General features: G+C 46.4%; 5 protein-coding genes across 5 annotated transcripts; 2 read left to right on the top strand and 3 right to left on the bottom strand.

Moving 5' to 3' along the window:
• Positions 1-206: 206 nt before the first annotated feature.
• BGW36DRAFT_364906 (chaperonin 10-like protein) lies at positions 207-1481 on the top strand (the record flags this gene model as incomplete). The annotated part of the gene is made up of 5 exons (XM_046214604.1): positions 207-329; positions 387-409; positions 474-590; positions 652-1214; positions 1276-1481. The coding sequence occupies 5 exons, from the start codon at positions 207-209 to the stop codon at positions 1479-1481; spliced, it is 1032 nt and encodes a 343-aa protein (XP_046066465.1).
• A 1026-nt stretch (positions 1482-2507) lies between these two features.
• Positions 2508-4562, bottom strand: BGW36DRAFT_307318 (putative sulfur metabolite repression control protein SconB; the record flags this gene model as incomplete). The annotated part of the gene is made up of 2 exons (XM_046212231.1): positions 2508-4166; positions 4215-4562. 2 exons carry the CDS (start codon positions 4560-4562, stop codon positions 2508-2510), a joined length of 2007 nt encoding a protein of 668 aa, XP_046066464.1.
• Positions 4563-5274: 712 nt separating this feature from the next.
• Positions 5275-7355, top strand: BGW36DRAFT_401578 (putative kinase activator; the record flags this gene model as incomplete). The annotated part of the gene is made up of 2 exons (XM_046218759.1): positions 5275-5337; positions 5763-7355. 2 exons carry the CDS (start codon positions 5275-5277, stop codon positions 7353-7355), a joined length of 1656 nt encoding a protein of 551 aa, XP_046066463.1.
• A 505-nt stretch (positions 7356-7860) lies between these two features.
• Positions 7861-9609, bottom strand: BGW36DRAFT_364903 (extragenic suppressor of the bimD6 mutation; the record flags this gene model as incomplete). Its single annotated transcript, XM_046214603.1, has 1 exon — positions 7861-9609. The coding sequence occupies one exon, from the start codon at positions 9607-9609 to the stop codon at positions 7861-7863; it is 1749 nt and encodes a 582-aa protein (XP_046066462.1).
• Positions 9610-10716: 1107 nt separating this feature from the next.
• Positions 10717-11683, bottom strand: BGW36DRAFT_307744 (putative short-chain dehydrogenase/reductase; the record flags this gene model as incomplete). Its single annotated transcript, XM_046212263.1, has 3 exons — positions 10717-10791; positions 10842-11374; positions 11425-11683. 3 exons carry the CDS (start codon positions 11681-11683, stop codon positions 10717-10719), a joined length of 867 nt encoding a protein of 288 aa, XP_046066461.1.
• Between the last annotated feature and the right edge of the window lie 3297 nt (positions 11684-14980).

Below are 14980 nucleotides of genomic sequence, written 5' to 3'. Positions count from 1 at the left end.
GAGGCGTTATTGGTAATCAAATGGCATCAATATCGTCCCGATGCCGTATTCAAATTGCAGGGTGTCTGTTCTCTCTATCGAAGAAATTCCATTCAATTCATTAAAATCGCTCCCCCAAAGACTTGGTTTGTTCTCATCCTTCGCTTTATTGCTATTGTAACTCTTAGCTGCTACCACTATTATTACCACTGCTACTCTCATTGAATATGGCGCAAAATCAAGCTGCTTGGCTCACAGGTGCTTCCGTCCACCCATTTCGCGTTCAGGATGCCCCATATCCAACTGCAGGGCCGGGAGAGGTAGTGATACAAAACGCGGCTGTTGCTATTGTATGATTCCCACTGCGATCACTTTGCCTTTTGCCAGCTAATTAATTTTCAACCTAGAACCCTGTTGACTGGAAGATCCAGTAAGATACAGCTTTAGCTTTGCTCCAATTCCCAACTGATCAATGCTGACTTATTTTCGCTCAGATCGTATGGTATCTTCATCACGGAATTCCCATCCATTCTCGGCGAAGACGCCGCTGGAGTGGTAGTCGACGTCGGTCCTGGCGTTACCCGCTTTACAAAGGGCCAAAGAGTGCTCGCGTGAGTATATTAGATTATTTTAATTCGCTTTCCAATTCAATCACATTCTAATATATCCCAGATATACCCACGGCTTGTCCACAAAAAACATAACACAGACGTCATTCCAGAAATACTCAGTTGCAGCCGAAGCTGTGACTGCAGCAATCCCGGATTCACTATCCTTTGAACAAGCCTCTGTGCTTCCACTAGCCGTTTCAACTGCTTCAGCTGGTCTATTCCAAGACGACCACCTAGCCCTTCCATTCCCCTCGGTGACGCCGTCCAAGCCCACCGGCAAAACACTTCTTGTCTGGGGCGGTGCTTCTTCGGTTGGCGCAGCAGCAGTCCAGCTTGCTGCAGCAGCGGGCTTAAATGTGATTTCCACTGCCTCTGCGCACAACCATGAGCTAGTCAAGTCTATTGGCGCAAGTGCCGTGTTTGACTACAATTCCCCTACTGTGGTGGACGACATTGCAAGTGCACTTGCCAGCGCCGATGTGGCTGGTGTCTACGATGCTATTTCCCTGCCATCAAGCTTCGAGCCAATTAAAGCCATTCTTGAAAAAATAAATGCAAAGGTCGGAATCGCAACTGTTTTGCCGTATAGCGGAGAGTCGACGGCACACTTCGCTCCGACAAGTGGTAAGATCTTTTCATCGTCTTTGAGAGAATGTTTGATTGACAATTGTTCTTCCATATATAGTTCATGCTGCATCTATTGTCAAGGAGCCGCACAAGAAAGTAAGTGACGCGGTTTGGCGGGACTTTGTTACCAAGGCTCTTGAAAACGGACACCTCAAAGCCAAACCGGACCCCGAGGTTGTTGGAAAGGGGCTTGGGGATATTCAGAAGGCTGTTGATCTTCTGAAAAAGGGTGTTTCTGCCAAGAAACTCGTCGTAACTCTGTAATTTATCAGATCAGAGCTGATATATGGACTGTGATGATTTACTAGTCTATCGGAGCAGAAGTTCAACTCTTTCAAGTATCTATGACTCGTTTGATATTACGATGATATTTTGGATATAACGGATTAAGCAATATTTGAATCAATAAGAGATCCCCTCCTATTGTAACTGCATATAGGTTCTTTCTTAGTGAGCTAATAGTAGGGCTGAATAAATCACGTGAGATTATCCATAGTACATATCGTTGTTACCTCAACGAAAAGAATAATAACTAGCAGTTCAAATGTTTATCACGAGGAAATTTGTTGACATAAATGTATCTAACTAAACCATTTATTATAATTTACTCAGTTCGACGATTGATATTCAGCCAATTAATGCAACATGGATACTGTTCGAGATGAAGCGGGTGTGGATTGAAATATCAGGCTTACTGCTTGTTTGAACAAACAAGGGGGCTCATTCCAGCTTCAAGGCCTTTCTTGGTTGGGCAGCAGATAGTATTTGATATTTTGGAGGGAACGCGTAGAACCGGAGTATTGCAGACTAGCGAAAGTCCAGATGTGCAGTCCGTGGTGTCAGACCCAGCATCAACATATGGACCCTTAGGATATTGCCTTCAATTGATAATTAGTCAAAGCCTACACCTAATATATATATATGGAACTTTACCAGTTGACTATTATATAAATATCATTATTAGACATCGGTATTAATGTGAGGATTGGCGTAAAGCTAGGTCCTACTTCTAACTACATGTACAGAGACTGAACGTTGTTTTGAATAATTGCTGAAACTGTAAGACTATAAACACCGTATCAAGACACCGGAGCGCCTGACCATTCTATACGCCCAACGATACAATGCTTTTCATAAAGTCGCCTGATGACAAAATTGCCCGAAAGAATCTGCACATGACCGAGACCAAGACCAGGAACATAAAATAATAAACACCAGTCATGCACAGGGTATTAAAAGAAATTCATAATTGTAACATCATTATACAAGATATGTGTGTAGGCCGCAGACTCAGCTTTTGAAGCTGTACATGCGCACGTCGCAATCTTCGCTTCCGGTTACGAAACAACTGTCGCCGAGCCCGATACAGGTAACAGGGCCGGAATGCCCTGTAAATGTACGTTCGCATTGGCCAGTACGCGGATCCCAGATTTTCACCATTCGATCCTCAGCGCCAGACACGATGCGTAGTGTGTCGGCGGATAACGCCCAGACACCTTCGAGGTGGCCGAAATATGTTCGCAAGCATCGGCCAGTGGTGGTCTCCCATAGACGAATAGTAGAGTCTAAGGCGCTTGTGACTATGTACTTTGGAGGGGAAGGGCGGTCGCCTTCAAAGAAAGAAGTAGTCGAACCGAATGACCCGTGTCTTTCGGGGAATTCGTCCCCAGTATCCGAAGTGGCACTGTCATCTTCGCTGTCTCCGTCGTGTTCTTCTTCCAATTCGAATTCCCGCGGAAGTGGGATTACTTGTTGAACCTGGCCAACATGGCCTTCGAAAGTGCGGATACAATTCTTCGAGTCCAAGTCCCAAAGCTTGACAGTACAGTCATCGGAGGCAGAGAAGACGGTCCGAGATAACGTATCGACACGAACCGCGTTGACCCAGTCAGCATGCCCACGCAAGAGGAACGTCGATTTATCTTCGAAATTCCATATTTTGACGGTTGTATCGACTGATCCAGACGCAAGAATGCTGCCATCGAAATGCAATCCGATGATGCCTCCTAGGTGTCCAGAATATGTGGAGATGCATTCCCCGGTGCGCCAGTTCCATACTTTCAAACTGCGATCCATGCTACCACTGATGAGTTTTGTGTCATCAAACTGTAAACAACGGATGCCGGAAGTATGCCCGGTCAAGGTACGCAGCTCCTCGCCGGTCTCGATATCCCAGATTTTGATGGTCGTATCATATGATCCAGTAGCAAGAATGTTATCTTCAAATTGGAGACACATCACTCCGTTGGCGTGTCCTTTGAATAGCTTTACTGAGCAGCGGCCGTATTTCCAGTTTGTACCAACTTTGAAACGATCCTTATAGACGTCCTTCCACGGACGGAACTTGGTCTTATAGTACTCGCTATCATCTTCCCGGCAAGACGACACTTTCGTCTCTTGACGTTTGACGACTTGGGTAGTGGTGGGCTCTGATTCCTCAGGTTCGGGTTTTGACTCAGAAATTAGATTATCTGACGGTGTGGCATTCTGCGGTGTGGCATCCGGCGTGGAGGGTGCAGACCCATCCCAATTCAGAGCACGATGTTCGATATGTTCCTTCGAGGCACGAAGTCGCTTGCGTTCGAGAAGTGGTAGTCCCCAGCCGCACTTTTTACATTTACGGTGAATATGTTGTTCACACATACGGTGCCATACGACATCGTCATCAGCGAGGGACCGCCAGGCTCGAGACACCTGAGCGGCTCGGCAGAGGGAGGCGGTATCAAGACGGGATAAGATTTGGAAGGAGATTTCTGGAGGCAACGCTGTAATGAAATCGATGCGAATAAGCTCTCTTACGCTGGCGGAGATGAAGGATAATTGGGGAAAGCAACATTGGGCAAGAATGCCCTGTAACATTAGGTTTCGTTGTTTGGCGGGGGCGGCAGAAAACAAGGACCACACATGGGCGATACCCTGTTGATCACTTTGGGGAAGAATTTGGAGTTCCTATTTCTTCGTCAGTTTTAACTCAGCGTCATTTCAGAATGGACATACACGTTGCATCTGGTCCATCGACGGCTCATCGGCTTGCCGGCGACATTTGAGATCTGGCCGGTGACGATAACAATATCGCGAGTTCACATTGAGCGGCGGCGGACCTTTTGAAGTTCCTGCTTCTTTTCCCAGAGGAGCATACTGCGTGGGAATATGCCTAGCCAGGAAGGGAGCAACATTGCCGTCAGCCAGCTTTGCCTTTGTCGCGGCTCGTTCTGGTTCATTGTGTTCATCTTTCACGATCGGATATGCCGAGCCGCTGTTGAAAATCGATCTCGCTGCAGTATATGCTGTTGGAGTGTAATCGTCAGAGCGGCGTCGCTTGCGAGGAGTGGTGTTGCTGGTCATGGTGCTGTCATTTGGCGGAGAGGGTTCGTGGGTGCGCATGCCGAAGAGGGGGCAAATCGATATTACAAGAGACAGCGTTGATATTGACTGTCGCAAGAAAAAAGGACACGACTGAACGAATTTATGTCAACTCGAGTGCAAGATGACAGTGAAAATGAGGTTGGGGGCGTGGTATTTTTGTCAAGCGGAGGCGAACTCGAGATAAGTAGGATTGCGATAGCAGTGCCGATGCCAACGGCCAGCGAAAATCACAGGCTACATCCAGGGGCGACAGTAGCGGTGAGCACCGGATCGGCAGGATTGTGAAGAGGCGCTAGTTCCTGTAGACGCGGACAGGGATGATTTATCAGGGCGAGCGCAGTAGGATGCGAGTAACTGATAAATGGCCAGAGACTGAAGGCGCTGGCGTGATCAAAGGCGCCGAAAGAGCAAGATCACGTGCGGGCCCGGTAATCTGCCGCCATCTGCCGCCAGCGTGGTGCAATCTACGCTTTTCTCACAGGGCGAAACTGCCGCCATGGGTCGCCCTGATCACGCCATGCCCGGCACCTTTCCGTTCTGGGACGTCTGTGTTCCTTCCCCGGATTGGCCTAGTCCAGCGTTTCATCCATCCCAGCTACTCTCGCCCTAGCTGCTATCGCTCTGTTGGCAGACTTCCTGAATTCAAGCCTCTTGCTATCGCCCCAGATCATCAAGGTTAATCATTCCCTCGATGCCGTCGACAGAGCCGCCTGTGGCGTCATGTCCTGCACCGCCTAATTACTGCCTCGACCGAGTCGTGCTCTGAAACTGCGCTGACGACTGCTTCCGAGCACTGCCGCGAGTCTAGATCCGAGAGCTCAACGAAGCTGGGTCCAGTCGCCCAGTCATCACCAGCTCTTCGCAGTATCGTATCACGCAATAATTTCCACCGCATAAGTGACCGCCCGTCTCTTCAACAGGCGTTGGCTACCGCTAGTCGTCCGAACGTGCAGGGAAAAGGCTTGTTTGGCAGCGCCGACCGCCGAATCAGCTCGGACATTGTCCCCTGTCTCAATTTCAAGGCATCTGCGGCATTTTTGGACACGTTTTCCAGCGTTCATCGTTCCGCAAGAGCTGCCTGGAAACATATGGGACATGCCGCCAACTCACTCCCCTGAGCAATCATCGTTTTCGCGGTCGCAGTCGGAGTCACTGAGGATAGAAACAGGGAAAATCCAGGGTCGAAGCTCGCCTTCATTGGTGGAGGAGCCCAAGTCTCATCTTGATACGTTGATATCATATTTAGTGGCTGCCAAGCGATCCCTGTCGTCGATATACCATGTCTCACGAGCCAATGAAATTGTCAACACCGCGCGGACTGCCCTCGAGGAGAGCGTGATCGTATCGGCCAGAACGGGGTTTTTGAGACGTGGACAAAAGAATCAAATTCGGCTTTTGTATAAAGTACGCACGGAAATCGAAAATATATCACATCGAGGACGTGCAGAATTTGCCAGTGTGTTAAAGGAGCTTGACGCAGTCGATGATCGCTTGCGACGTACCTTAGATAAACTACAGCAAACAGTGGTGCATTCTTCATTCCGTCCAGAGGGCGAAGACTCCAAGAGCCTCCATGACTTTGTAGATGAACGCGGTGTCGATGAGTTGCAAACAGTTTTGAAATCATCTATTGACCGTATAAACGAAGCTCAGGCGCAGCTGGATAAGTCCAGCTCTGCCTTTGATGAAGAACTCCAGTCGCTTCAACATGCCCTTGGGCGATATCGCACCGCAATGGAGCTAGTATCCTCCCGTTCATCACTCTCGGGATCCTCACCGGCCGCGTCCAACCCGGCATTAGCGTCACCGTCGTCCATACCAGCAATGCTTCACTCACTAGAATCCAATGCTCAAGAGATGGCAGATCTACTCGAATCCTTGGTCCATCATTTTGACAGATGTGTCACGGCTGTGAAACACACCGAAGGCGGCGGAGCTGCAGCTCGATCTATTACTGGCGACATGCCGGACGCTTTTAATGTCCCACTCGGAAAAGAGATCCATGAAGCTGCTGAAATCAATGCCAATGACTCAGTCGACCCCATGACCGAATCCGACTACCAAGAAATGCTTGGTGTTCTTACGAGAGATGCAGCGGAAGCTGAAGATGTTGTTCTTGAAATCCAAGAGCGCAGCAATGATATGGAAGCTATCCTAGAAAGTGTTCTCGGGCACCGCGATGCGGTCGTGGCCATCTGCAATGCTACTACGGAGATATTTGGTCACCTTTCCAGTCTCGCTTCCACCCGCTTACCAGAGTTCATCGCTCAAGCACATAGTTTCACCCAAACTTGGAACGAAGAACATGAACGAATAAGGGCCGGCATGGCAGACCTCTCCGATCTTCGATCACTCTATGTTGGGTTCCTGGATGCTTACGATGGTCTCATCCTCGAAGTTGCTCGGCGCAGGCACATGCGCCAAGGTGTCGAGAGGGTTTTACGGGACACCCGCGCTAAACTTGACCAGCTCCACGAGGAAGACGTCAACGCTCGAGAAGCTTTTAGAGTAGAACAAGGTGATTACCTACCATCTGACATTTGGCCAGGCCTAGGACGCGGGCCAATGAAGGTCAAATTCGCACGACTACCAGGCGAAAGACTCGCGCAGGCAAGCGGTGACAATGACCAGGAAACGGAACCTACAGACGCCCCCATCGAGGATGAGTCCCCAGCTGATGACGGCGATTATATTCCGGATCTGCCGAAACATGTCGTTGATGAGGCTATTGCACGATTAAAAGCACGAGCCAAGGCCGACCCCTTAGGATGAACCAATCTTATAATGCTATATACTAGCAGAATCATGAGTCCAGTTTGCCAATCGCCAAGTTAGAGCTACTTCGATATGCAAGGCCGTCATTCCCAAGTGATGAACACAATATATATCTTCAACAACTGATTGCGCGGTCATACCCAATTTGTGAACCGTATACTCCTTCCAATTTGGAAGCGATGTAAGCGGGCGAATTGGCAAGGATCATCGCGAAATGAGGATCAAAGAGAGCTCTGATGGGTGTGAATTACCTTTTTATATTATTACATACATTAATGAACGATGTTGAATATCAAATTTCAATGTCGAAGCCGCAATGTATCGACCACAATGTTACGCTTGTAGATGTAATCACACAAACCGGTCTATTTCCCATTCCCTATACCTATATAGTATGCAAGATCGATGTATTGTGAGTTAACCGTAACCACAAAACGTGATGCTAAATACTCATCTAAATCATTCAATTCTTTCATCAATCATATATGCAATATGGCCCCTTCTACCTCCTCTTCGTAGCAGTAACCAACTTCTTTTTAACATGCTTCGGCATTTTCTTCGCTCTCTGCTCTCTCTTCTCTTCCTTAACTTTTTGCTTATGCTGTCGCTTTTCGTCCTTATCTTCGTGCTTTTTACCGCGTGGTGGGCGTTTCGCAAAGACATCATCATCTTCTTCGTCTGCACTTCCATCATCTGATCCGGCTAGCGAGACACCGCCGCTTTGGTCGGATTCGTCGTCGTTGTCAGCCGCTGTTAAGTCTGGTCGGGTAATTGATACGGCTGGGTTCGATTTGTCGGCGAGGAGGTCACGGTAGACCAGGTCGGCACTTTCGCCGTATTGGACCTTTTCCGCGTCACGTTCGACGTCGTAGACCTGGTTGAGGGTTTGCGGGATGTATTGTTGACGGAAAACTGCTGTGTCGACGTCGTCTCTGTCAGGGTCGCTGTTGGGTTGGTTCTTGATCTCGAAGAGTTTCTGAATAGCAGCGATCATGGCTTCGTTATTGCCATTGACCATTTCTGGGCCTTGTGCGCTGATGATGAATTCGAAGATTATGCGCTCAGATAAGGTATTCACTCCTTTGCGGCTGAAAAAGTCGCTGATATTTTTGATGTCCATTCTGAGGAATTCTAAACTGCGCGGGTGGTCGTGCTCCACGCTTTGGCTGACGTCGATGATGTAGAGTTTGTCTTTGTGGTATAGGATGTTGTATTCGCTCAAATCGGCGTGGACAAGTCGGCAGGTCTGATACATGGTACGCATGTAACCTACCAATTCCATGTATAATTCGTGCCAGCGAGCCTCTGGATCTGGGACGTTGAGAGTGACATCCTTTAATCGCGGCGCAGGAATTCCTCGCGAGTTTCCAAGAAACCCCATAGCTAGGACGTGCAGCTTGAGATAGAGAGGCTCTGGGCTGGGGATACCCGCTGAGTGGATTCTCCGTAAATTGCGCATCTCTTTCTCTGCCCACACTTTCACCATTGCCCGGTTATTGCTCTTATTATACCCTTTTCGGAAACGGAATTCACCAGTGACGTATTTATCGCGGTCTTTGAAGACAAGAATACTAGTCTTGTAGACTTTAATAGCTCGGTGGAGGGTCTCAACGTCACCCTCATCGCTATCTCGCACGGTAACTGCATGATAAACATTCGCTTCTTTGCCCGTTGACAAACACCCGTTGATCTCCGAGACAATATCCCTGTTGATCATCTGCAGGAGAATCATTCTCGTGCGTGGATCCAGCACTTGCTCCGAAGTAGCACGGTCGCTCTTATCCACCACCCTTGCATCCTTCCCCCGTAGACCCGATTGAACGTCATCAAGCCTGAGTTTCACCGCATGCTTTGACAGGGATTCAATCTGATCATCCACCGCCGCACGCACATTCGCCTTTGGCTTTTGTGGGTTTGACTTTGGATACGACGACTTGGGTGCATTGGCGTCGGCGATCGCTTCGTTCAGGCGCCGCTGGCGATTGTATGATTTGGTGAAATCGTTGGGGTTGGCGGAACTAAAGTTCTCCTCTTCAAGATCTTGCTCGTCGTCGTCGTCGTCGAAAATGTCGTCGTAGTATTCGGCTTCTTCGTTGTCGTCGTCTTCAACGTTTTCTTCCGCATGAGCTGCGGCGTCTACTGCGGGAACGTTGGCATTATCGATGTAACCTGTGTTTTGGATGAATTGGTGAGGGGGCGAATGTCCATCTGCCAGGCCATGCGCAGAGGCCACTGTGTTCTCCGATGCCATGGTCGCTTTGTTGGAGAGCAATGGTGTTTTGTTGTTCACGAATGCCCCGCTGAAAAAAATGATAGATAAATTCGCACGATAAGGATGTGGCGACCCCGCGGAGCCGCTTTTCCTAAGGCAGCGAGGGGCCAACCCATTCCGGTAAAGCCTTCATATAGATACATTTTAGTGGGTCACTTGGATAACTATTTATCTAGATGTGAGTATACACATTGATACGTTAGTAAATGCCCTTAGTAATCTTATGACTTATCTATCTATTAGAGTAAAACTGCTTAAATATATTATATGCCGCAGGTCAGCAATCAGTCTGTACCTCATTCGGCCGATGATCTCAACGCTTGTCTGCTTTCCAGATAACCTCCTTACATATAAAATATATAAAGATTCTAATAATTATTTATAAACTAATTATTCTAGGTATTAACTAAGAATTTTAAATAGTTTTATTTTCCTATAATTTGATTAATTATTTTTAATCAAGATGTTAAGTTATTTCTAACTCAGTTTCATATAATCTTTTTAGTGTTTTTGTGAAGAGCGTGGAACTGGGAAAGATGATATAATCTTACCAGATCTTAGAGCTTAGCAATATGCTTAATCTCAACGGCTTGACAAGTTTGCTTAACTTGTCGCCTTAGTAGAGCTGGTTGCTAGTCCGTTTCCTCTGTTCCTTCCTTTTGTCTACATGAAGTAGACTTGCCATTTAGCGGTGTCCGAGAAGTCTTGCTAAAGCAATTTCTATATTATAAATATCAAGTAGCGGCAAGACCTGGCAAGGTTGGCGATCTGTTAATATCCAGCAGGAGTTTAATGTGCAAGCTGATCATGGTCACAAACAAGATTTTAAGAGGTCAACAGTTATGAAAAACATATAAACCCACTCCTCGCACCGCCCAAACAAGGATTACATCAAAAGATTGGCAGACTATAAACGGAGACATCACAGCTAATATTAAAAGGCATGGAGAGGCAGATCGGTGATATTAAACAGTACGTAGACCATGGAACCTCCATCCATCTTTAATAGAGTTCCAAAACAACACTAATTCTACATTTAGCTATAGCACACATGATAAAAATTCATATGTTCTGAATTTAGCGGCCTTATTTCGTTTTATCTGCAGTACGAATTTTTTTGGTTATAGCCGGTAGATTCACTAAACCAGGGACCAAAGCGTCCTATATACGATCAGCAATTGAACTTGAGTTAGAATAAGGAATAGTCTTACCCAGATGGTTGACCAACCGAAAGTCGAAGCAAACCAAACACTGAAGGCCTTTCCTCCAATCCACAGATGTTGCTTTGGTCTAGATTTCACTGCATTGTTCACAACTGTTTCAGCATATGAATCAACATCTTCAGCACTCTTCTTCAGGTCGGTTCCGGCTAGGGTTGGCTCAACTATATCCTTAGCTGGATAATAGAGGGAATTATGTGGTAGAGTTGGTGGCTCTGGTAGATTGTCGAAAAACCTCGTCTTAATTGTACCGGTGATGACAAGAATTGCTCGCACTCCCCAGGGAGAGAATTCAATACGCAATTGGTCAGTGAGAATACCAATTGCAGCTTTACTTGCATTATAATATCCTTGCCACGGAAGAGGAATATGACCAGCTACGGATCCGATGTTGATAATTGTCCCTTTTGACGCAATGAGAAGAGGTGCGAACGCTTGAGTTACTGCGACAACAGCAAAAACGTTCACGTCAAACATCTTCTTTGCTACTGATACCTCCGAGTCCAGTAAAGGCATACTATATCCTATTAACCAATTAGTCTGGCATATAGAAATCCAGAATGCGGAGACGTACCTCCACCGGAGTTGTTAACTAGGAAGTCCAACGTTCCGCCTGTTGCGCCCTTGACAGTCTCGACGGCTTGTTTGATTGATTCCTCGTCAGTAACATCAAGCTGTATGATATCGAGACCCATTGTCTTAAGATGTTGCACTTTAGTGAGATTCCGAGCACTTGCAAAAACTCTAAGTCCCTTCTTGTGGAAAGCTTTAGCAAGAGCATCACCAATTCCACCCTCGCTGCAGCCAGTGATCAACACTGTTTTCTGAACCATATTTGTCGTCAATCCAGAAGATACGCAATCGCGTTTACGATTTTAACTTGTACTGAAATGCAGAAAGTTTTACTAATTTTGCTATTAATTCCCAAAAGCAGCATATTCGAGGTAATACTTCGCAGTATATGTAGAGTATAAGTAGTCCATAGATAATATACCATCACTCTGATCTCATCGAGCTTTATTATTCATAATTTCGCTGCTTTAAGATACTAATCAGGAAGGAAATTTAAACTCCAATGTAGCAACTAGCAAACGAGAAAGTGGCGAGGTTTTGGGCCAGAAAAGGATAGGTTCAAATTAATATCGAAACGGACGTTCGGGATGTCTATCTATCCGTGCAATGAACCATTCTGCCGAGGCCTGTCGTTACCGCGTGATGTCCCCAGTCGACAGTAACCAGTATGTCTACCCCGGGCGTTATGTCGACTTGCAAGGAGAAGCCGCAAGAATTGAGTCCCTTTATTCACAGCAGCCAGATCGAAAAGTTGGTCTTGTCGGAGCCAGGTCTCAATTTCCATGACAAATAACCTAATGGACGGTACTCGTAGGCATGTATCACTGGCTTGCGACTTCTGTCACGGAAGAAAGGTGGTCAAAGTCATCTATGCGAGGAGGTCCGGGCTGACGTCACCTCAACCCAGATCGCATGCGACCGCGTCAGACCACAGTATGGGAACTGCCGTGACGACAAGATCCAGTGCAAGTTCTCCAGGACCCCACTTCTGCGAAGACAAAAGCTTGTTATTCATGAGACCAAACTTGACCTTCTATGTTTCCGAGTCGGAAATGGCGAGGGTTCTATCCTCAACTCTCGGCTACGTTTAACTTCAAATAATTCAGTTTGTAGGGAGCTTCAACTCCCGAGCACTCCCCATTTGTAGTCCCCAGTCGTATAGTGGACAACCCTGCACGTCGAACATACTTCGCACTCTGGATCCTGGGGGGCAGATACAGACAATATGGGAAAGCTTTAGCAGTGCGCAAAAGATAATTGAACAGGAAACAGCGAAGCTACTTAACAGGGATGTCGTCGAAAGATGTGCGGTATCTTATTATTTTTCGATTTTGTCCATTGTATTTCCAATTCTGGATACCTATACATTGCATGACACATCAAATTGGCCTACAATGAGAAGCGAACAACGACGTCGGGCCTTGTTGGACAAGCCTAGCTTGTATCTTCTCATTTCTGGCCCTCATGTGCATTTGCCAGCCTAAGCTAGCTATGAAATCCTCTGTTGACGGGGGATCCTGTTCACTTGAAGCGTATCGACTGATCCTTGAGAATCTGGAAGGCCCACCAACCTGAGATGGACTGCAAGCAATTGTGACACTGGTAGAGTCCAAACGTCCCCACATCAAGCTACTTTTTATATTATGTTTTCTCCCCTAATCTTATTTTCTAAATACAGGCATTGTTCAGGTTGTTTTCCGGAGCATTTGATTCAGTGGATGTCCTCATTTGCTATGCTTCACGCTCTTTCTTCTCACTAGAACGCCAGAGCTACTATATAAGCAATACTCTGCAATTAGGGATTGAAATCTTCACGCCAATCGAAAAGCCGCGCTTACGAGCGCTCCTCTGGATCGGTTATAGAATTGACAAGGAGATTTGCGTACGTGCAGAACGGCCTCCGTATTTCGAAGATGATGAATGTGACCGTACTCTCTCCGTTCGGCCTTTTTGAATCGAACTCATCGGATGCCGTACCTACCATGCATAGAGACTTTGGCTGTAGCAATCTGTTCTTCATCTACCAAGCACAGCTGAGCATCGTTAAGTCGAGAACATACAAATCACTCTACTCAAGAAATGCATCGTGGAAGTCTGAAACACAAAATTTTTCGAAGCATCCGAGAACTGGATGAAGATCTGGAGACGTGAGTGAAGGTTGTCCTTGCCTGTTCAGTATCGTTTTCAGACACATTCTCCGCCACAACACTAACTGCGGTGTATGCTATCATGTATATCCTGGAATATTACTATTGCCTAGTCACTATGCATCAAGCTTGCCGTCGATGCCAAAAAGCCACTGAGACGAATTCCAGTCTCGAACTTTCTATTGAGGCCAGTCGGTGAACGCTTCTATATCTTTATTCGCGGCAAAATGGGCTTGCGAGAGAATGCTCTAGGTTTGTTATTCATGTCTCTGTATACTTAGCAAAAGAGGCGTTCTATCTTTTAGGTACTTCCTCTGTCATTTCGTAGTAGTTCTCTCGACAATTTTCTATGATCTGCTAAAGGTGCCTCTGGCTCCCAACAATAAGATGGGTCTGAATCTCCTGTTTGGATTACCTGCACGGATTCGCGAAGTCTTAGCTGATCAAATGTCTGTTAGTGGAGCGGCTTCCGTGGATTTAGTTGAAAAGTCTTTGGCACTCATGGTGGAATGGGCCAAAAACACTGTAGATGAAAGCCAAAAGAGGCTTCGACTTAGCATATGAAACTAGTTGCCCAAAGAGAATTCCTTCACTACGTTTGTTCTATTCGTGTATTACTAAAATGTTATCTTACACATACAATACACATTTCTATAACAGCTATGGTATTATGGAATAGTGTGCAGTATATCTGAGGGTATAGGGTTCTCATGCCATAAGCTGGAATAGTGATGCGTTCTCATAGATGTATAGTTGCTGTGGAAATGTGGGATAAATCCACTATTATATAAATCATATTAATGAATCAGTTTAAAGACAAGAATTAAAAAAGAATTCATACTCCACGCACAATCCTTAGTTGAACCTCGGAAGTTCTCAGGTTCTTGGAAACGTTTATTCAATGCCCGCATCCGTACATCTCGGCTAGGTAAAGCTCCGGGGGGGGAAGAACATAAGAAAACTGATTTCTTCGACTGCCCGAGGTCATATGGGACCATCTAGAAGTCAATCATTAAATGGGAGCCGAGGAACCCGCCGACCGGAAGGAGAGTGGAGGAATTTGTGCGATTACTGATCACCACGGTGGCCGGAAGTATTGTCAGACTTTGACTCCTATAAAGGTAGTAATCTAAGATATTCGTGGTAAGTAAACCAATTGAAGCCACTTCGTCACATGGAGGTCAGCGTATAGTTAGAGGAGGGAAAACCTTGGTTTGTAAGCAAATTGAAAAATTATGAAATATTCATGGTCGGAGAGAACAGGATCGTTTATGATAAACAATGAACATGTCCTACTTAAGTGTCCGTCCTGTCTCTAACGCACTGCATGATTTTACCGACAATAACGCACAGCAAACTTCTTGTTACACATAATACTATTGCAAATAAACCTCCGAAATTTCATTAAAG

This window comes from Talaromyces proteolyticus, assembly GCF_021365285.1.
Source record: "Talaromyces proteolyticus strain PMI_201 chromosome Unknown BGW36scaffold_14, whole genome shotgun sequence".
NCBI classification, from domain to species: domain Eukaryota; kingdom Fungi; phylum Ascomycota; class Eurotiomycetes; order Eurotiales; family Trichocomaceae; genus Talaromyces; species Talaromyces proteolyticus.
This window is presented reverse-complemented; position numbering and strand designations above follow the sequence as displayed.